Source organism: Pipistrellus kuhlii, unplaced genomic scaffold (genome assembly GCF_014108245.1).
Source record: "Pipistrellus kuhlii isolate mPipKuh1 unplaced genomic scaffold, mPipKuh1.p scaffold_m20_p_14, whole genome shotgun sequence".
In the NCBI taxonomy this organism is placed as follows: Eukaryota; Metazoa; Chordata; class Mammalia; order Chiroptera; family Vespertilionidae; genus Pipistrellus; species Pipistrellus kuhlii.
Window position 1 is genome coordinate 33,713,861 of NW_023425449.1, and position 22,966 is coordinate 33,736,826.

General features: G+C 43.9%; 1 protein-coding gene across 14 annotated transcripts in view; it reads right to left on the bottom strand.

Annotated features, from left to right (window-relative positions):
- Positions 1-22,966, bottom strand: part of EYA1 (EYA transcriptional coactivator and phosphatase 1) — a 293,996-nt gene that overhangs the window by 26,246 nt on the left and 244,784 nt on the right. For all 14 annotated transcript variants that reach the window (XM_036437128.2, XM_036437131.2, XM_036437126.2 and 11 more), the window contains one exon: positions 14,571-14,660. In XM_036437128.2, coding sequence (XP_036293021.1) covers positions 14,571-14,660 — 90 coding nt within the window. The remainder of the gene's footprint in view (positions 1-14,570; positions 14,661-22,966) is intronic.

The following is a 22,966-nucleotide window of genomic DNA, read 5'->3' on the forward strand; positions in this document are numbered from 1 at the left end:
GCGAACGCACCTAAGGAAGAGCCGGGCCAGGCTACGGAAAGCTGACAGTCAGTCACTGAATTCAGGCGCTGCTAAAGCATCTGCCACTGCCCCCGCCTGCAGGGCCCCCTCTGCCACGCCCTCCGGACCCTGGGTACGTGCCCCTCTCACTGTCTGCCCGTCTCCCTGTGACACTTTGGGTCCCTTGATAATTAAGATTCACATTTCACACTTCTGTGCGGGTTCTGCAGACACCTTATTTCCCACACACACTCCTATTTTTTGTTATGCTACTTATTTGGGATGAAAACAACAGCATTTCATGTTATGACCCATTTTAAGGAGAGGAAAGTGAAGATGCAGGGAAGTTACCGAATGCAAGGGGAGTGCTGAGATGCTGGGTCTCGGCCTCCAATTCCCAGGCTCCCTCAGTTTCACACCAAGCCGATGGTTGTCCCTCCACGCAGTGGCCACGACCTCGGTCCTCTGTGGCCTCCTGTGTCCGCCCCACTCCTGCCTGTGCCCAGCGTCTGTGACCACAGCCCCCTCCTCCTCACCACACCTTTCGATGATGGGCGTTGGGAGGGAGTGCCCTTGTGGTGACCGTGGTGACCAGGTCTTTGCCAGGGTAGAGTGCAGTGGTGGTGGCGTTGACACGGCACATCCCAAACAGGCGGTCAGAGGCCCAGGAACAGGGATTGGGCCACAGTCATGGCAGGTGGAGATCAGAGAGGCTTAGTATTGAGCTCTCGGGCGCTCCATGCACCCCCACACCCTGATCCACAGGGCAGACCCCCTATCCCCCCCATCATCTTCCAGACAAACACCAGGATCCAATAATCAGGGTCCAGGGCCCACCCTTGGTGGCCGCCCTTTAAGGTCCACAGCCTGTGCTTCTCAGAGCAGTAAAATGAATGAAATGAGCCAGTCTCAGTGAGGGCCGGCCCTCAGCTCCAGGGATCCAAGTGCCCAGGGGTTAGCAAATGCCCATGTGGACGGCGGGGGAACACCCGCTCCGGGGCTGGGAGCAGAGGAAAGCCGCATGGGGAGGCCTCCCGGCCATGCACAAGGGCACACTCACTCCCAGAACTCGGGGCTTGCTGCTCTCCTGCCTTTTCGGTCCTGCCTGTCATTGTTCGTGGCACCGCAACGCCAGCTGCCCGTTTTCCTGCTCCATCACCAGCACGGGCCTTCCAGGCTGGGCCGCAGACACGCTCTCTTGGGCCCAGCCCCAGGCACTGCCGCGATCTTGTGCCGGGCTCACATGCAAAATATTAAGTTATGGCTGAGTTTTTCTGCAAATATTTATTCTGCTTTGATACCGTCGTGGTTGTACTCCCCCCCCACCCCCCCAAGATGTTCATTTGTGCCACAATCATGTAAAAATACACCACCCTGCCGCTCAAGTTAGTTTAGGAAGATTAATACAAAGAATTGAGACCGTCACCGTGGGTCCTGCCTCTGTGCCAGGCGCAGGGACGGCACAGCCAACAGGCCGGGCGCTGGGGCCCCCGAACACGACACTAGAAACACAAACTCCACGTACACTTGACGTCTTTGCATAAACAGAGACTCCGCGAAGGCTTTGAGGTTGGCTGCATGTTACGAAAGGGAACGAGATGAAAATGTTACCAGCACGGCTTGGGAGAAGATGAAATATACAAGCCCACATTCTGCTGACAGGGGCTCTCTCTGCTCCACTTTCCAAACGGACCAGGAGAAAGTGAGCAGCAGTCTGCCGGCTGACTGTTTCAATGCCTTCCTTCACCAAGTATTATAAAAACGGGAGGAGACGGGGGCGGCTAGAGGACGAGCTATTTCCTTCCTGGAAGTAAGTTTTCCTTTTGCTTCTAAACAAGCAAACAAAAAAGGTGAGACAGACGGTAGGAATATCTCTAGTACGGTAGAGACAAACACACACACATTGTCGGAAAGCTTTGACAAGTGGTCAGCAATGCTTCGAAAGGAAAAGGGGGGGGGGGAATTCCCTGGTGGAACTGCCCACACCCCCCTCTTTCTCACAGAAAATCAAAATTGTCCACATGGCCTTCCAGCGTGACCAGGATGAGAGTGGCAGAGGTCTGAGGGGAGAGATTTCCATAGTGGCTTTTGGAAATAACTCCTGACTCCCCCTACATATTTTTATAACTTCTTTGGAAAAAAGGTAAAATGGGTTCTCCCTCGAGATGCCCTGTGATGCAGAGATTCTATGGAGGGGCCAGGGGTAGCCCAGAATCAAGCCCGCTGGTGGGGAAGATGGGAAGAATCCCGCTTCAGACTCACTGGCCATCAGATTCCGCACGTCCATCTCTGTGGTTAGGAAATTCTGTCCACAAGTCAGTACATGTGCAGAAACCAGGTTTTCCCTGCGGATTTCTCTCTGCACAGCGAAGTCTGTTCAATCAGCGCTCTGTGTGTGTATGCACACTGTATGTGTATGTATTGATGTGCAGCAATACCGTTCCAACATGCTCCCTACAGCTGTGCCAGCCTCTCTCTCACGGAGCGTGGGCACTGCTGTGCCCCGGTGCCCTTCCAGGACCAGCTGCAAGCCTGCGTGGGGCTGACGGGCCCTCCTGCCGGGGTGCATCTCAGAGCCTTCTGATTGCCCTCACTTCCCACCACTAGGATCCTTGAAGAAGAAAAGGCACAGGTTTCCCATGAGACGAACAAAGGCAGTTTTGAAATCTGCTTCATTGCTTTTGACAATTTGGGGAAATGCGAGTTGAGGAATTAAAGCACACCTGGTCACATTTAAATCCCCACACGAAGCCATCCACTCCGCGTAGCATGGGCATAGCATGAGCACGAACTCGTGTTGTGAGCCAATATTTAAACATCGCAATCTGTTTTGATTGGATGTCATTACTTTAGAAACCAAGGGGGGAGGGGGATTTCAAATCTTACAAACTGATAAGAGGAGTTTTAACCTCTGTTTTTGTGATTTGGTAATAAGATGCAGTTTGGGAAGACAAACACCACTCTTATTAATGATTGCTTCTTACTTACAAAGCAGCATTTTAATATAGTTAGTGTTCCCATGTCCCGTAGGGCTTACCGGGATGGGAAAGTTTACTAGAGTTGTGTTTACATTAGCTAGACCTAGGTGCTTATACGCGAATCCCAAGATTTGAATGACAGCAGTTTTAACAAAGATATTAGCTGTTTCAGTATGATTCTATGCAGATGAATATTCACAGAAGTTAGAGAATAAAATCTTTACCGAAGGTACCTGAAGATGGCACATTAAGGCAATAGGTAAGTGGAAGTGTTTAAGCTGTGTATTCACCTGTGCAGGAAATCAGGGTAAATGTTCAAGATCACTAAATAAAACAACACTCGAGCTTATTATTAACGGTAAACAAGAGATGAAAACACGCTTTTAACATTTTAGTATCTTCTCCTAATACCAATTCCTTGTAAAATCTGCCCATTGAAAATAAGATGTCACAGTGACATCCCTTGAGCGTGTAGCTCAAAGAAATCCAAAGGAATCACATGAAGGTGATGCCTCTGAGGCAGCAGCACAGAGTTAAAACTCTGCCAGTTCCCCTCTGCCTGGAGCTCCTTCCTCTCACCACGCATGCCTTCTCCCCCACGTGATTTTATTAAATATATTTGTCTTAATTCACATTCTCAACCTTAGGGTGAGGGAAAAAAAGCCTTCGTAGTGGAAGCCAGGAAGAGTGGAAAATAAGCTTTCAAAACAAAATGGGCTTACTCAAAAACGGCTCAATATTGTGTCTCTAAAAATAATATTGTAGATTAATTTTAGTGACAATTATGGCATAAATTAAATTTGATCTAATGATACCAACACATAATTTACTTTACTTAAAAAAAAGAAAAACAATGTTAACTATCCAGCGAATACCTGGCACCTAATGCTAAAAGGTCCATTTTCATTGTGTGTTATGTTTTGTGCCATAACAGCACACGCTGTGTCAGTGTGTTCTTTAGCCCCCACCCACATGCTGTTCTACCCAGAAGGCTTATGCCCAAAGGCAGGGCTTCACGTACAGGTCAGCTTGTACCAGAAGATTCAGCTTTTCACAAATCTGTGCAGGAATGAGTGAAAATGTCCCATACTTGCAAATTAAGGGCCATACGTGAGTGTTTGATAATGTGCCAAATTGTAGTGTACAGGTTTATAATAAAAAATATCATACATATTATTAATTGTATCATATAATGTAAAATAAAGTAGTAAGAGGAAATATAAAAGGCTGACTATACACAAAATAACCCAGAACCTTTAAAAAAAAAAAGGAGGGACCAACTCAGCATATATCAAATAGAAATGTACAGTCAGTACTCTTAAGAATAAACCCTTGATTTACTGCTGAGAGCTTTCTCGCTCTTCGATGGGTTTGCTCAGAGTTTTGCAAACATCATTTGTCACCGGCAAGAGTGTTCTTTGTACCTCCGGTCGCTTTTCTTTTAGATCTATTATTCCTGCTGAGCGTACCTACTGCAGGAGAATCTTTCATCGTGACACCAGCTCTACTCTTGCTGTGAGAAATCACAGTCTCATAAAAATCATTCTTTTTACTGCAAACTTGCTGCCAGAAGGAAAAGTACCCAAACCAGGAACGCTTTTATCCTTGTCTGCAATGCCTTCCCTTTAACACTCCTTTGAAGAAAACCAAATAGTGTGCTAACTTGGAAAAAGTGAATCGCGTACTAATTTATTCACAAAGTGTTTAACTACAAGTTTCAATTTACACAGAATATTTCTGTTCTGATCACATATAAAACAATGAACTAAAGCTGTGACACTATGTCATATTTTAAGAGGTTTTTTTTGTTGTTGTTTTGTTTTGTGTGTGTTGTTTTGCTTTTTTTCTGGAGCAATTTTTTACTCTAAAATTAAATATTTGCAACAACTAAAGGGGTTCCAGTTCATGGCCATTCTATGTCTATTGATTCGTCTTTATTTAACTGCGAACTCTATGTCAATACAATTTTTAAAGAAATATTTGAATGCATTTGGCTTTTTAAGTGACTTTTGTGCAGGGGGGAGGGAATGACATTTGAAAGTTTGGAAGAGATTGCTTTATCAATTTTACTTAACCTATCAAATAGCCAGATGGTTTCATAGTAATAATAAATACCCAATTTTGTAAGAAAGAATGTGTAGCTCGGAATAACATCCCCAGTTAGGAAGTTAATAAAAGCCCTCCTGACCGGTTTCCTCTGCCACAGAGTCATGACTGACTCCGGAGAGGAAAGTATGCAGGACCGGACATGGGCACTTAGAAAAAAAAGGTCCCCCTGGAGCTGCAGGAAGGTTCCATCATCACCTCCCCTCACTGTCAGCCCTCCAGGGAGAGGGACCTCCGCGGGGGCACTTCCTTACTTAAAAAGTTCCCTTCCCTTCCCAGCGTCAGTGGGTCTAAAATTCCAGCCCCTGAACTCATTCCCTTTGAATCGTCTTTTATAAGACAAAGACTCCAGGTAACGGGACGTTAGTTAAACTCCATAACTTTGGTGGGAACTGTCCTATCTGATACATTTCCACCAGCATGGGGAACTCGGGGGTACCCCAAACCCTGGGGTATCAACATGGGGGGAGGAAGAGGAGGTGCCTGAAAGGAAAACTAAGAAAAACTTCTGTCCACACTCATATTCTCAATCCCTAGAAAACAACCTCTTTTCCCATGATGTAACTTTTAAAGCAACAAATAAGAGGCCACACATTAAAAGATACTCTATTATAGATGAGCCTTGGCCAATGTGACTCGGTTGGCTGGAGCATCATCCCCTGGCACTGAAGGTTCATGGGTTCAATTCCTGGTCGTTTTGGTAATTTATATTATTATTCAGGAAAATGCTGTATAATATACCACCAATATGGCGTTAATAGAATATATGTTATATATTAACGGTGGAAATACCTCTAGAAAACATATAGGACAGGCATTCTGTATTCTTTCATTCATTCATCATGAGTTCATCTAATGAAAGGCCACCTATTCACACTCTAGGCACCCAGCACACAAAAATAAATGAGGGCAAATATGTCCATGAAAGCTTCATAGATGTGGGAAGAGCTGGGGAGAGAGGGCACAGGGGAGCATCAGAACTTTCTCTCAGGAACGAAAGGAATTTTTTACCAATGAAATGGAAAAGGGATGCATCACATGTCTAGTCCTCCTTCCCACCCATCCTGGGCATCACCTCATTCAGATACGTTTTTCTCAAAGTGGGTTCTGTTCCACCGGGAAATACAATTTCCAATGTGTGGAGCACAAACTTCTTAGGGGCTGGTGACACATGTCATTTCTGTTTCTATCTCTGCCTTTGAACCAGAAGGTATGCAATAGATGTTTTCGGAAAAGTACATCAGAAAGACTTAATATTGTATATTCCAATGCCATTAAGCCTTGACCTTGCCTATCCAGTGCCATGACTGTCTGTCTATCTCACACACCCCATTGTCTCTGCTAGGCCGGTCTCATTCAGCCTGGCCTCCACTCCCTCTCTCTTAAGATGATGGTTTACCTACTGCTTGCTGGATGCCTTCTCTCTCCTCTCTCTCTTGTCAAAGCAATGTCCTCTATTCCCCTTCTACTGCTTTCTTAGCCCCTGATGTACGCCTGTCACCTGCTGTGTGAATGACAATAGCAACAATTACTGAGAGCCTGCTCTGTGTCAGGCACAGTGCCAGGCATATTACTTGTTATTTCCAATCCTCCCTAAAACTCTACGTTTGATGGAGGCCACCTACACACACATAGAGATGAAAACATAGAAAACATAGATAATGTCTGTGGATCCCATCAGGTAATAAACTCTGTGAAGGAAGAGCGAACTTTTCATGTGTCGTTTTCTCCCTCTTTATTTTCTAAATAGGGTTCTATTTCTTCCTATTTATTTTCCGTGTGGACCGAGTACATAGATGATACTGAACGAAGTCTTCCAGACTGTCTGATAGCCAGGATTTAGTCATAAAAGACTCGGTGCCCAATCCGACGTTAACTGATAATGTCACTGAAGCGTTAACTACTACTAGTTTTATTAAAGTGAATTTATTTTGTCTGATTATAAAATGAAACATGCTCATGTAGAAAATGCATGCAAAACAGAAAAATACATAAAGAAACAAACTCCCATTGTCTCCCTCAGCAGTAACCACTGCTTACATCCTTCCGCTGTCCTTCCTGTCCTCCTATTAACTCATCCAAAGTCTCTCACGTTCTTCACAGAGCTTACATTCTAGTAGGAGATACATACCACAGGCAGGTAAAAGCCAGATATGTGTTTTATAGCTACTTTCCCCTCCATTCGATATGTAATAAACATCTTTTTTATATCAATTAATCATCTATAACACCCTTTAAAAAAAATCTTCACCTGAGAGCATGTTTTTATTGATTTTAGAGACAGAGGAAGGAAGGAGGGGTGGAGAGAGAGAAACATCAATCAGTCGCCTCCTATAAGAAGCCCGACTGGGGACAGAACCCACGATCTGGGTATGTGCCCTGATCAGGAGTTGAACCTATGACCCTTCAGTGAATGGGATGATTGCTCCAACCAACTGAGCCACACTGGCCAGGGCTCATCTATATTCTTTTAAATTGCCTTATAACAGTGGTCAGCAAACTGCAGCTTCCTAGCCACATGTGGCTTGTGAGTCGTAGTTTTTGCCATTGACTGAGTTTGCTGACCACTGGTATATATTATTCCACTTTATGCATATTTCTTGTTTCTTTTGACCAAGAAATATGAGTTTCCAAGTTCCTTTGATGATTACTTTCAGTAGAGCAACAATTATCCATCCTCCCCAATCCACCGGCAGCATTGACAGAACCTGGGCCCACAGCCCCGTCACTGCTCTGTGAGGCTCTGGTGAGTGATCCCGGATGCACCTGCGTGGATGTGTCTGTGACGTTCCTTGCCTCCTTGGGCTATGGCAGAGTTTCCCTAACCGATTATTAAATCACTCAGATCGTGGAGCCTTGTTCATTTCATACAACCTGCTTAGAACTCTCTTCTCTACAGCCCAGCCCACAGGCCCTGCCCATGCCTGTCAGTCCTCTGATGGCCATCTCCTGGCGGCCCACCTTTCTCTGAGGACTCCCCGGACGCTGAGCTCACGCCATGCTAAGCTCCCTGAGAACAGGATCATCGTTTTGCTTACTATCGTTTTTATAAAATTCCTGTTTCTTATCTCAATGTTTAAATCTTCTCTTGGATTGTGGGAAAGCCCTTGTCAATTTCCATAGGGTCCTGACCAGTTAGGAGGAGTGACTGACTGAAGAGCTTTGTGATTGGAAAGTCACATGAATTATTCACTTTTGCCACTTAATTTCCCGTCTCCCTTAAAGCAAATGTCAGAATGACTACTTCAGAAATAAAGAATATTCTTATTTCACTACACCCCTACAAAATCTTATCGCACACGTGCTAATACACACTACGCTTCAATTGTGAATTTTCCAAGCTACTTTTTTTTGTGCTTAGCAGTAACCTCTTAGCTACGAGCCCAGTAGGACTGCATGCATATGTGTTTAAAACACACAATTCCCACCCATCGAGCCGGATGGCATCTTGGACATAAGAGCTCCGTTTAACTTTCGGACAAAATGTGGGTCCTGGAAGGTGACCCTCAGTCAGTTATTTCTGAAGAGGCAAGCGGATGTACAAAGTCATGCCCGCCAAAACCAGCATCCTCTCCCCCTGCCCGGCCTTCCCCCTGCCTCACAAGGAGCAGCCCACGCCCGCAGCCAGGAGGCCCGGGCCGAGAGCATCTCCTTAGCGGCGCCCTCCGCCCTCGGCCCGGAGCTGCGCCCATACAGGCCCCATTGTGGCCGCCGGAAACCAGTGTCTCCCGGGGCTGCAACTGAAACACTTGGTGGGAAGTTGAAGCTACAGGCTTTCTCTTGCACAAGCCCTTTAAGAGAAGAGTTCCTTTCTCCACTAAGCAAACTTCCCAGGAAGGTAAGCTGGCTGGACAAAGTACTGACTCTCCCCGATGGAAGATCAGCCAGCACCTGTCAAAATCAAGACTCTGAACGGAAGGTCTGTCATCCGTGACACCCAAAGGTCAGTTTCACGGGACTTTAAAATAAACGGACAGCCATGGGCCAGCCCTGGAAGCCGCAGGAGCATTGCCACTGGAGGCTGCGTGGGGAAGGCGCTCCTGTGCAGCAAGGCTCACCCAGGGGCCGGCTCCACACCCTGGTGCCCTCTACGGGCTCAGTGTCCCCAAGCGTCCCCGAAGCTGGTTAGCCGTGGCGGTGAGAGGGGCACGCATCAGCAGGGTGAGGACTGACCTCGGCTCGCCCAGCCCTGAAGCCTTTACTCTCTGCTGAGACCACACCCCCTCCCGGCTGCTTCACCCCCAGAATCAAGAGACGGGCTAAGTCGGGAAGGCAGTGTCATGTGCAGGCTCATGATCCCTTTGCCAGAATGAACCCCTGTCGCTTCACACGAGTCACTGACTTTTCCGAATCTGGAAATTTCAATACGTATCTGTGTGTTTCCAAAGGAAAATGTCACAAAGGGACTCCTGCACTGAGCTCACTTTTCTTTTTCATTCAATACATTCATTCTTCCTGGGCATCTTAACTAATTTCTCATTCAGGTCTTATCTTCAAGTTCAAGTCTCTTTCCTGAGATTCAGACCTGCACACACAATGCACACTGGAGTCCACCTGTAGGTCCAACCCAATTTAGCATCTTCCTTCCAAAGCCAGCCTATTTTCCTGTGTTTCCCCGCCCCCCGACCCCCATAGTTACCTTATTGCTCAAGCCAGAAACCCAGACTCTTGATTCCCTACCCCCTGCATTGAGTATATTTCTCAATCCTTCAGAGGACTTTCTCAATGGCTTTCACTCTGTTCTCACAAACAAACCCTGTGATTTCTCACCCAGATTATCGCCACCTCTGACATCACAGTGCAGCTCATCTCTGTCCTTGTGGGGTTACCCTGCCGTCAGTGTGCAATCCCACTCCCTCAGCCAAAAAGGGCAAAGCCCTCCCTGGCCTGGCTTCTCTCCTTTCGCCATCTCACAACCTGGCTGCACTCAGGGAGGACGCTCTGCTCCTAGCCACACACATACCAGCGAGGCCCACGAGCCCTCCCTCAGATCACGAGGCCAGGACAGCACAGGAAGGACATGCTCGCACAGCCTGAGGACACGTGTCCTTTTTACTAGAAGGCAACACCCTCTTTTCCAGGAAGAGCCAGCATCAGGAGAGACAGGAGCCAGAGAGGGGAGCTCTTACCTGTCCACAGTGAGCCTCCCCTCGTGACACGGCGAGTGGGGAGGTGAGAGTGAGGAAAGAGCGAGAGGCCCCGGGCCTGCTGGGAACCCTCTGCACTTGCAACTGGAAAAGGAAAAGCTATGGACACAGTGAAAAGTTCAGTGGTTGCCAGGGGTGATGGGGAGGGAGGGGTGCATAGATGAGTGGCACAGAGGATTTTTAGGGAAGTGAAACTGCTCCGTACGATACTGTTGTACTCACAGAATGTAGGGCAGCAAGAGTGAACCCTCACATAGGCCATGGACTTTGGGTGACATTGTATATGGAAGGCCTGTCCTCATTCTGTTTGCAGATTGCCTTTCCATAAAAACCCAACAGAAAGAACTTTCTCCGTTCACTCAGAGAGAGTCATACATTCCTAACAGAGCTGAAAAAACCCTCCAGTCACCCTGTGGCCTTCCAACAGAAATCCCAGCAGAATACACAAGCTCTATTAAAATACTTGAGATGATAACCTACATTTTATAGTAATCAAATATTACTGCAAACTTAAAGACTGGATGAAACCAAGAGGAAACAGAATCGCTTTGTTTTGTTAAAAACAATCCTTACAGCGCTCTGCCTTTCAGGGGTGGCATTACTTGGAGACCATCCACTGAGCCTTTGACTCATCCAACCCAGGCTCTGCAGAGACCAGAACATTCTGCCCCAGACCTTTTCTTAACAGAAAAGATAAACACAAGAGACTACAAGAGCAGGTCCTCAAAACCCGGGCCTGGGATAGGAGTCTACATATCCAAGGCCAGAGAAAGAGTGGGAATATTCACTTTCTAATCTGGACACCAAAGAATCGTCTAACTAACCGATGTATAACCCACAACCCATAACCCACAACCCATGACCCACAACCCACAACCCCAACGCGCAGATAGAGTACAGGAGGGAGTTCCCAGGCGGCCTCACATGGACTGGGGACTGTGCACGACACCCCCAGGTCCCTGTCTCACTGAGGACAAAAGGAGGGTGCCTGCTACTTACCAGCCCTGGTCCCTGCGGGCGGGGAGTGGGCCTGAGCGCAGACCCGTCAGTGACACCGGTAGGGATGGCAACCCTAATGCCTGTGGAATGGGATCACTGAACAACAGGCGGAAAGAGAAAACTCAGCATCAGCTTCCGCCTTATTTTTATTTAGACTTCTATCCATCTTGATGAAATCTTTTCCGTTAACCGTGGAAAAACCTAGCAGGAGAGCCGACCGACACAACTAAACTGAAACATCATTGTATACGGAAGGCCTGTCCTCATTCTGTTTGCAGATTGCCTTTCCATAAAAACCCAACAGAAAGAACTTTCTCCGTTCACTCAGAGAGAGTCATACGTTACTAACGGAGCTGAAAAAACCCTCCAGTCCCATACTGTCATTCATAAAAAATGATTTCCATCTAAGCATCATTGTGCTGCACAGAGACCTTTTGGTAAGATGATACTTAGAAATCGGAAAGCCAGAAGTATACCAAGTCTACGCCCTTCTCTGATAAGGAACTCTTATTTCCTTTGATAACTATGTCTCCCTGGCACTCCTGTTCTGTACCTTGTCAAACATTTTTATTAGTACCGGAAATCCAAAATTCCCCCTTTATATCTTTTCCTGGTAGTGGCAACAAAATTAAATTGTGATTGCTCTTTTGAAAATCTGACACTGAGTGGGATGACCCATGGGAGTTTTACAATGAAATCTGTGGACTTTTATTTCATAAAGTACAATTAAGATATTTTAAAATTACTTTAAAATCATATCCTAAATTTCCTAAAGACTATCCTAATAGCCATTTTAAATGCGTGGCCGTTCTTTGATAACACGAGGTTGGGTACTGGAAGGCCCGCACATCGTGTATTTCGTTGTCAGAACCTCTCAGAAGCCAGAGCTGTGAACGAGCCAAACTACGCAGAGGGACTCACTGGAGAAACGTTAAGATTGTGAAAGAAAATAAGGCCAAATGTCAACAACAAATTCAGACATCACCCTTGAAGCTAACAGATAGTTAACCTCCTAGAAGTTACTTGTACTCTAGATCTTAAAAAGCTAAGAACGTGTAATTCAAATATTCCTTTTCTCTACCACGGCATTGCTAACTGGAGTGTGAAATCAAGCATTACCACATCGTTTCTGCCTGATGAGATAATTTTGGTTTTTTTAGGAGATTATGCCAATGCACTTATTTTTGCCAGAAAATAATTTTACTTCTTATTTTGCAAGAGACTAATATTTGCAATAACCAATTCCAGTTGTGCTGAATTATAAAACTATAAGATGAAAGACTGAAATAAGTATAAGAACCAATTTATTTTTATAAGATATTACGCAAGTTTAGCGCAAGTAAAAAATTTCCAAAGACAGAAGCTAAATGTATCTTTTATACTCTTGCTGATACCTTTATATTTTTCTCAAGTAAAATGACTTAAAGTCAACGTCTGTAAAGTTATAAGCTTAACTTTTCATTATTGTTTTCATATTTGGTTGAATCATATCTCCCTTCTCTTTTCTCCTTTACTTATAAAAAATCAGTCCTCATGTCAAGAATAGAATCTGATATTTCAATAACTGGGTAGATCCCCTAGTTATTTTCTTTTAATTGGGTTTATGGAAAAACTATATTCTCGCCATCCCTAAAGCACACCTTTCAATATATACATTTAATTTAGACACTCTTTATATGCAGTTTAGTATGAATAATGTCAATAAACAATTATCGAGCTATATTAAATCAAAACTAAGTTTGGAAAATTTTCAGTTTATATTATACCAAGTTTGCCCAACTTCTCACCGCATAGTTCTGGCACAGTACAGACAAGTAAAGATGGCATTTTTAAAGAAGGTAGAGTTCAAAAACAATAGCAAATTACTGCTAATTTCTTCTTGATGGGTGCTATTAACACCTATTAACATTAATAAGAGGAACAAGGTTGTTTCCAGCACAAAATATCAGCTTAGTCTCTGTGATTAGAAACAAATGAAAATGTTGGAAAGGAATTTGAACATACCAGTAAAATGTAACATTTTTGTGTGCTGTTCTTTTATGAAGTGAATCACAACCATAAATGAGAAACAGCTTTTGAAAATGAGTATGGTTATCAAGCTTTTCTAAAAGCAATTCTAAACTTGTTGCTCACATGAAACATTTGCACCTTAGAAAGCACTAAGGCCCTACATGTCTTTCCTTAAGGAAAGTGGATACTTAAAAATGCAAAAAAAAAAAAAAACTTTTGTATTTTTCCCTAAGCATAAAAATACTTCAGTAAGGAATGGACAGAAAATGAGGCGTATTTAAATAATCTCATTGTGCTGGAAGTTGCCAATCCGTCTGCGAGTAGTTTCACTGCAGATGAAAAGAAATCAAAATCCAGGGCAGATGTTGAACAAACCGCATTTTCGTTCTGTCACACACTGGCATTTTCCAAATGATTTTGGCTCATCTATTAAATAAGGTGCATTTTGCTTGATTTTGAAAAGGGGAACATCAGGAAATATTTAGAGGCCAATTGCTGCCAATTAACTTCGATCAGTAAAAGTCCTGTTTGAATCTTTCAGATTCTTCTCCTGTCTGAAATAACATACATTTATAAAATCTTGCAAAACAACAACTTGATGACTAATGGCTGTTAGCAGCTCTGCCACAAGCTTGCTTAATGGCAGGATTCAAATAAACAACTGTCTCTATTAAGAAGGGAGTGCAATGTGGTTACAGTCACATTGTCTGAGAATGGAGATATGAAGAACAATATTCTTTATTCTTAAGAATGCTGCTCATCCAGACCATCACATTCATCACTGCCCATAAGACCTTCAATGGGCCACCTGACATGTTTCCACCCAAATGATAATGGACAAGTAAAACCATCAGCAGTTTTACCTAAGAAATCCTGGTACCCCAACAGCAGAGGCCCAACTGAAATGTCCTCCAAACGATGGGGCCAGCCGAAAAGGAAAGCACCCAACACAAGACAGGGACAATCTGACATGAACTGCGCATGCAAATATCACAGATTCTGTTGGATTCTAAAGGCAATTCATCTCAATGGTGAGGATGTCACTGAGAAGTCTGTTGTTTCTGCTAATCAACACAACTTAATGTTTAAGATCCTTGACCTCAAATTTTCACCCTTATCAATAGTTAACGTGGAAACTCAATTCTGAAACACAACACTCCAAGTTAAAGCATAACAAATACCATGAAGGCAAAATGCGTTACTATATAATCGGCAATTACTTTGCCTCATTATCCCAATCATATATTCAAAAATACTACCCCTTATTGTAAGACTAATCATCTATTTTCAGGCATACAACATGAAGTTTACATAAAATAACTGAACTTACTTCTAAGTCATTAAAAAATAGATGTGTGTCTGCCAAGTTGAAAATCATTTCTTCCATTCGCAGTCCAAGGGAAACTGAAGTAGGTGGATCCTAAAAGAAGAAATTTCACAGGTCAAGACATGTATTCCCCAGGTTACATGAAATATATTGTCACATTAAAAGGGAGTGAGTATAGGGAAAGGTCCAAAGTGACTGTCAGGCAGCTTGGGCTCCAGTTGCCTTTGGTGTGCATGATTTATTTTATATGCAAACTTCAATGATTTATTTTATTTAAAAAGTTCCCCTAATGTTGCTGGTACTTTGCATAACAAAGAAATAACTTACTGCTTAAAATATTACAAAATATGTAAAATCTAGGGCTACTTAGACATATAATGTAGAGGAAATACAGCTTTGCACTTGTAATTCAGGAGCAAGAAAGTCAGTGAATCAAGAAGACATTGCTTATGTCACATCACAATCCATTAAACATGTCCAAAAGCATTGCCACGAACATTAGAAAATAGATACAATATAGATTCACTTCTGAAGGGCAGTAAATACTAATTTTATGGCAGAGGATAACTATAACTTTTTATTGATTCAGACTGCCTGCCAAATTTGAGTATACTTAAAAGTAGGAAGTGATGGCCACTCTGACCGCCTGGCACCATACCAACTCCAGGAGCATATCTAACATTCATGTGACACCATCCAGTCATCACACATCCAGAACTGTATGTACACAGAGGGATTCAGTGACTTCTACCCAATGCTTCACACAACCCATACCCTGAGGACATTTACTGGCACTGAGGCAAATGTGGAGGAATAGGGAGATATTTGCAGATTCTATGGTATTCCTGTTCCTAACCTAGGAAGCCAGATGGCTCATGGTGAATATCCTGCATAATCATAAAGAAGGAAAAATAATTTCTGTTGAGAAAGTATTCAAGGACACAATGTGCGTGTTTGGAAGTTTTACTGACATTCTAATAACAATACCAACTTTCACAGGTCTGGCACTGTAACATTTTCCCAAAGAACAATAATTCCTGATAGACTGTTTTGTTATTACAGCAAACTTTTCAAAGAAAGACAGGATTTCCCTCACCATCATTAATCAGGGAAATTGTAACGAGAGAAACCATGCCTTCACCCAGGGCACACATCTGGCTGGGTACACTCTGTCCATCACTGGCCCTTGAGTCTTACGTTACAGTCAGGGACACAAAACCCAGAGCAGCCGAAACCGGTTTGGCTCAGTGGATAGAGCGTCGGTCTGCGGACTGAAAGGTCCCAGGTTTGATTCTGGTCAAGGGCATGTACATTGGTTGCGGGCACATCCCCCATTGGGTGATGTGCAAGAGGCAGCTGGTCGATGTTTCTCTCTCATCGATGTTTTTAGCTCTCTATCTCTCTTCTTTCCTCTCTGTAAAAAAAAATCAATAAAATATATTTAGAAAACCTCCCAAAAACCCAGAGCAACTAAGATTCTTGTTTTCTAATACTGTCCAATGTAAACCTTGTATGTTTTCTCTATTGTCTTCCTTCCAAAGCTCAAGACTTGCCTGGCTTACTCTCTACTATCCATGTATCCACAGTCTATTATCCTGAGTTCCCCAAAGGGAGGAAGTGACGGAGAAGAGCCCTTGACCCTGAGCACCCTTGTCTTATCCTGGAGCTTCAGTTTGCTCATCTAATAAGTCAAATGGTTAGATGCAAACATATTGTTCTCATAGCGTAAATGGAATATTTTTTTTCTTATAATAAAAAAAAAAATTCTCATCTCTTCATTTGGCACAATCAGACCTGTTGGTACACCTGGGGAGAACTGGCCTGTGATGGAGGGAAAGGGGCAGGAACTCCTTGAATGCCTCCCAGGGGCCAATCAGTTGTGGCAAGGGAGGTGGAGTCAACCCTGCCAACCCCGCCCACCGACAGCACTAGCCCCGCCCACTCTTTGCGGCAACCATCAGAGTCTAAACTTAACAGAAATCCCTGGGCATCTCTGGTCTCAATCCCTCTTCTGCGCAGGGCCTCCTCTGCCAGCTCACTGACAGTGGAAAGAAAGAGAACACAGAATTGCCGAAGGCTGGGGCTTAGACTGACACAGGGTTTAACAAACGCCCCTGGGTTTGTAAGAGGGCAGAGAGGAAAGACACACCAAGGCCACTAAGTGTGCAAGAGCTGTGTGGGAGGGACCACAAACCCTTCCCTCAGCTTTCTTGTGCGAGGATTCATGCTCCCAGGCCTTCTCCAATTGTCTGTGTGTTATACCACCCAACACCTATGAAATGTCATTGGTTGAGAAGAATTAAGAACAATTTACAAATAAGAAAAACTCTCGCACACGCTGCGTTTATGGGAAACTGCTCATTGGCTTCCATTTGCCATATCAGCAAGCATGCTGGAAAAGCAAATACTACTCAAACACACCCTGGAGCAGAATCTCCCTCGGGGGGAGTGCACGCAGCTGTTTCTAAAACAAAACACCTGAAGGAGGTGTTTACTCCCTCTGGTTCAGGCCAATAAAAGCGCGCTGACTTGTCGCATAACCAGGTCAATGAATCAAGAGCCTCGTAGCCACACGGGCTTCATTGCCAATTCTGCAATTTATGTGCCTTGGCATTGTCACTTTTGAAAGAGTATTATTTCTCCTTGATACAGTTGCTTATTTACGCCGCCATCAAAAGAACCGCTGCATTGTTTGCTAATATGCAGCATACTTTGACTTTTCTTCATAAATTAAGAGTAATGGCTTGCCGGTCGGAATACTAATAAATTTTAAAGGCTTGTTCGGTCTCCTGGTCAAATACAACACAGATGTTGGCCTTATTTACCTTTGGCTGTTTTTTTTTTTTTTTTTTCTTTCTCTTTTGTTGTTAGCTTTCATGCCTTAACAGTGTCTATGCCTGCCCCTCTACCAGGTTAGGGACCGTGTACTATACCAAAAGCACAATTTTCAGATCTAAGTGGAGTGAGAGAATTTTATTTTATTTATTATTTTTTTATATCTTATTGATTTTTTACAGAGAGGAAGGGAAAGGGAGAGTTAGAAACATCGATGAGAGAGAAACATCAATCAGCTGCCTCCTGCACACCCTTTACCGGGGATATGCCCGCAACCAAGGTACATGCCCTTGACCGGAGTCAAACCTGGGACCTTTAAGTCTGCAGGCCGTCGCTCTATCCACTGAGCAAAACTGGTTTCGGCTGGAGTGAGAGAATTTTAGAATAGGAAGGGGCTCTAGTTGAGGGGGCATTGTTTATCAAACATTTTTCAAACCACGATCCACAATAAAAAATACATTTTACACCATGATCTAGAAATACACCTCTCTCCCTCTCTCTCTCTCTCTCTCTCTCTCTCTCTCTCTCTCTCTCTCTCTCACACACACACACACACACACACACACACACACACACACACACACACCCCACAGCTGAAATAATGTAAGTTTGGCAGAAGGAGCCTTTGCTCCCTGCGTGGGGGGTACTGAGAGTCCCATGTCACAGCCCACTGGCATGTCACAATCTCCAGCTTGGGATGCTGAGCCGGGAGGACACCCACTTCAGATTGGAGAGATGGGGACCCCAGCGGCGGCAGTGTGATTTGCTTGCAGTGACAGAGCTGGCAGGGCTCAGAGCCGGCTCGCTCAGTGTTTTGCTTACGAGCAAATCGGCAGAAGAGCAGGCAGATCCCCATGTCCACAGATTTGCTTACACGTTCTGGCGGGGGACTTCTTCTTGCATCGAGGTTCGGTTTTATTTTCCTGTTACCATAATCTTTTAATACTTTCCAAAGTTTTCAACTATGTCTGACACAAACCAAATGTGACAAAGCCTCCCACCGAACAGTTAATAAGTTAGTATGGCTTGATGCCTTATTTTGGCATATTTAGAAGAAGAAGAAAAACCACCACACACATTTTTTTTTTTTTTTAAAGACCAAAACTGAGATGGTCGAATCACCACATCGCTGGCTTAATCTTATGTTTCTTGTGCTTTCTGCAATAACGAATTCTAGGGCTGCAGTTATGAAGTGGCTGCTTTTGAAACACCATGTTTTGTTCGGTTACTTTTGAAAGATTATAGGACTTTGCTTCCACATCAAACAAACATCTCTTTTTAAGTAAACTTGTCTGCCAAATCTTCCCATTCCTTTCTGAACTTGACCTCTCTGTGGCAGTTGCCAGGGCTGTCCGATCTTGACATTTCTCCTTCCCTGGTGCCTGTCATATCATCGATCTTTTCTGAACATCTTCCTGGAATCGATTGTCCATCACCTGTCCTTAAAGGCTCCTGGTCCCTCAAACTATTTCCTCCCATCCCTCATTCTACTCGCAGGCCCTGCGGACCCCACCACACTCATGCCTTCAACCCCCGCCTCTCTCCCCTCTAGTGAGTCAGAGCTCAGTGCAGGCTCACAGACCGATGGTTTGCTGGGATTTCTCCTCGGATGTCCTGCAGAGCACCTGGCACTCAGTGTGCCAGGAATCGGAGTCATCATTTCCCCTGGCACCCACTGTGCTCCTTCTTTAGGGGATCGGTATCCTACCAGCCCAAACCGTGGCATCTCCTAAACAGCCTCTCCTTCCCCCACACCACGTCAGTCTCAGAGCCCTGCCCCTGGGACCTGGAACCCACACTGTCCTTACAGCCACCGCCCCGTTAGTGTCCTTCAGCCATGTGTCTGCTGGGTAGACCTCCTCAGCAGGCTCCCTCATGGGCTCTCAGCCCAGGTGTCATCCTATCTGTCCATTCCCCCATCTCCTTTAGGACAGTGTTTTTCAACCTTTTTTGGGCAAAGGCACACTTGTTTCATGAAAAAAATCACGAGGCACACCACCATTAGAAAATGTTAAAAAATTTAACTCTGTGCCTATATTGACTATATATAAAGTAATTCTCTTGAATAGGAATCAAATAAACACAAAGAAAGTATTTTATAATTACTTTATTATGAAATATTAAGTAAACAAAATAGTGGAAAATTATAAAATTCTTGCCTTGTCTGCACCTACGGCACACCAGGCAACATCTCGCGGCACACTAGTGTGCCGCGGAACAGCGGTTGAAAAACGCTGCTTTAGGAAACATCCAAACACTTCAGCAAGTATGGGGCCCGCAGACGTCTGGCTCTTGTTTACCTCCCCAACATGTGACTTATAGTTTAATCACAAAATCTTTCCTTCAAAAGACGACTAGGCAGAGGCCTAATGGAACAGCCAAGTGGCTCTGATGGCAGTTCCCACCAAAGACCTTAAAGAAAACTGGGCAACCATCTCCACTGGTTCCCCACATTATTACACCGGGGTCTCTGACCGAGCCTGTGTACTCACCTCCTGCCTCCCTGCGCCCACAGCGCTCCTCCCGCTGCCCCTGCATCAGCTCAGCCTCCTTCCTGACTCCTCCCACCGGCTCCTCAGTGCTGGGTACCACAGCTGTATGTGCGCCTGTCTAAGGAGGGCAGAGCTTATCCCTACATCCTTCTCTCTGCATCCTTAGGACCTAATGCAATGCCAGGCACAAGGGCTTTCCCAGTTTGGTAGTAGAACAAATGAACAAAACACAGTAAATAGAGGATATAGGGTGTCCCCCCAAAATGTGTACACACACTTTGAATAATTATAAAGGCAGTGTTTATCAAAATACATTTCCTTTTCAAAATTGGGCTATCGGCTGTTAAAGTGTGTGTGTGTGTGTGTGTGTGTGTGTGTGTGTATATATATATATATATATATATATATTTTTTTTTTTTTTTGGGGGGGGGGGACACCCGGTATTTCAAACAATCCCAATGAAGAAGAAAAAAATATAAAATTTGATCTTTTGTTAGTTGCTATTGTTCAGTGTTGGGAAAAATAAACTCCTAGATACCTAGATTAGGATACACAAACAGACATTTGAACCCTAAAATCATTTCAGCTACATAATATAGTATTAAACATGTTCATTAGTGACGCCTGATTCATTTGTACCTGATTAAAGAGCAGCCCACTTTTAGAATAGCTAGCTGCTTACAAAACCTCCTTATCTACTTAATGGAGTGGGTAATATTAGCATAAGATCAGCAGCCAATTCTTTATTTTTTAAATGCAGTAAGTGGCATGCATTACATTTTGCAAAAAGTATTCTTCTGTGCTCTGCAATTTAGTTCCCTAGTAACACTTGGATAGTTCCGTGGAGAGGCTTGGAAAGGGAAAAAACAACCAATTGCCTTCCCATTCTTATTTCATAAAGAAACAGTGCAAATTTACTATAGCTCTTTGTAACGGAGACTTTCTTTAACCAAAACAAAACAAATAGCATCCAACACAACACAACACAACACACACACACACACACACACACACACACCACAACACATACAGGAATGAAATTTAACCCTGCTCCTCAATTATTTTAATACTGTAATGAATTGCAAATGTCTTCTTAAAGTCATGAAAATGAAGCAAAGGAATGAATTGCAATGCTAGGCTACCATGGCTATTGTGGGTTAAACCAAAAAGGATTAAATTCTATTGAACAGAAGGTGAAAAATATTAAATAACAATGAAACCTGCTGAGGGGAGACTCAGGCCTAAACAGTCATTTTGCTTTCTTCCCCTGTCAAGTGACCTTTAATTAGCCCTGGCCTCCAGGTCTTCTCTTTGTTTCTAGAACACAGAACTGCCCACAGAGACTACAGTTACCATCATCCCGCCTGATATCACAGCACTACCCACAGCCTATTGTCATTCCTTTCCTGTTCCTTTCCCCCAAGCCTGACCCCTGCTATTATACTAGATCTTCATGTTATGGAAAGGTTTAAAAAAGACAGAAGCAATTCTAGACAAAATCAGTGCACAGCAATGCTGACCTGAAATGCAGCCTCTAGATTTATGTCCGTCAGTGTTGCAGTCACAGTTGAAAAATCTATCATCTGATTTGAGTTGAAGAAAAGAAAAGGGTCTATAAACACAGCTGGGAACCGGAATTCTGGAAAACTAGGACACGGCCTCTCGTAGCCCTGTTTTGTTTCATAGATGAGCTGGGCCATTTGATAAACGTTAAGAGTCATTTAAAAAATATCCTTAGCTACCCAAATCCACAGCGATTCAGAAATGTGATTTTACCAAGACTTCAGCCACCCGGTGAAGACACTATTGCTCCTGTGGGCAGTCCCATTTGCTTCGACATCTAGGAATTGCCTTAGGATGACAAGTAACGACACTGCACAGGGAGTCTATAACGAAGCCACCCCGCTCATCCATACACTGAACTAGCTTTAACACTAGTCCTGTCACAAGGCATTGTTAGCAGGGGCACTTTTGCTACTTAACATGGATATTGAAAAGGTTTCTTCTACAGTAATTGTGTTCATGCCCTGAGGGAAAGAGATCTTGCATACAAGTCAGAAAAACACCCAAAATGCACATCGTCATAATGGTCATGCCAGTGGCTTTGCTTAGATAAGTTACACTACACCTAGAAACTTCTGTGCATCAAAGGACCCAATTAACAGGGTGAAAAGGAAACCTATGGAGAAGGAAAAGATATTTACAGCTCAGATATCAGATAAGAGGTTAATATCCAGGAAGAATAAAGAACTACAACTCAACAGGAACAATAAAAATGGGCAAAGGTCTTGAATGGATATTTCCCCAAAGACGATACATAAATGGTCAACAAGCACATGAAAAGATGCTCGATATCACTAACCATTAGGGAAATGCAAATCAAAATTACAATGAGATTTCACCTGACACCCATTAGGACCACTATAAAAAACAGACAGAAGACAATGTGGTGATGAGGCTTGGAGAAACTGGAACCCTTGCACACTGGTGGGAATGTAAATGGTGTTGTGGAAAACAGTGTGGTCATTCTTCAATAAATTAGGCACAGAATTACCATGTGATTCCACTTCTGGGTATATACCCCAAATAACTGAAAGCAGGGTCTCAAAGAGATATCCATACATCCATGTTCACAGCAGCCTTATTCAAAATAGCTAAATGGTTCAGGCAACCCGAGTGTCCACTGACATGTATAAACAAATGTGGTATACCCATACAATGGAGTATTAGCCTTGAAGAGGACAGAAATTCCGACACAGAATTCTATAACACGAAGGAAGCTTGAGGAGATTATGCTAAGTGAAATAAGCCACTAACATAGAGACCAATACTGTCAGATTTTACTTAGATGAGGTACTTGAAGTCATCAAAATCATTAAGACAGAGAGTAGGGCGGTTGTTGCCAGGTGCTGCGAGAGGAGAGCCTGAGGAACTGTTTACTGGCTATAGACTTCAGTTCTGCAAGGTGGAGAGAGTTCCGGGGATTGAACAACAATGTGAATGTACTTCATGTTCCTGAACCGCACACTTTAAAAATTGCTTAAGAAAATATAGAGTCTATATTATACATAT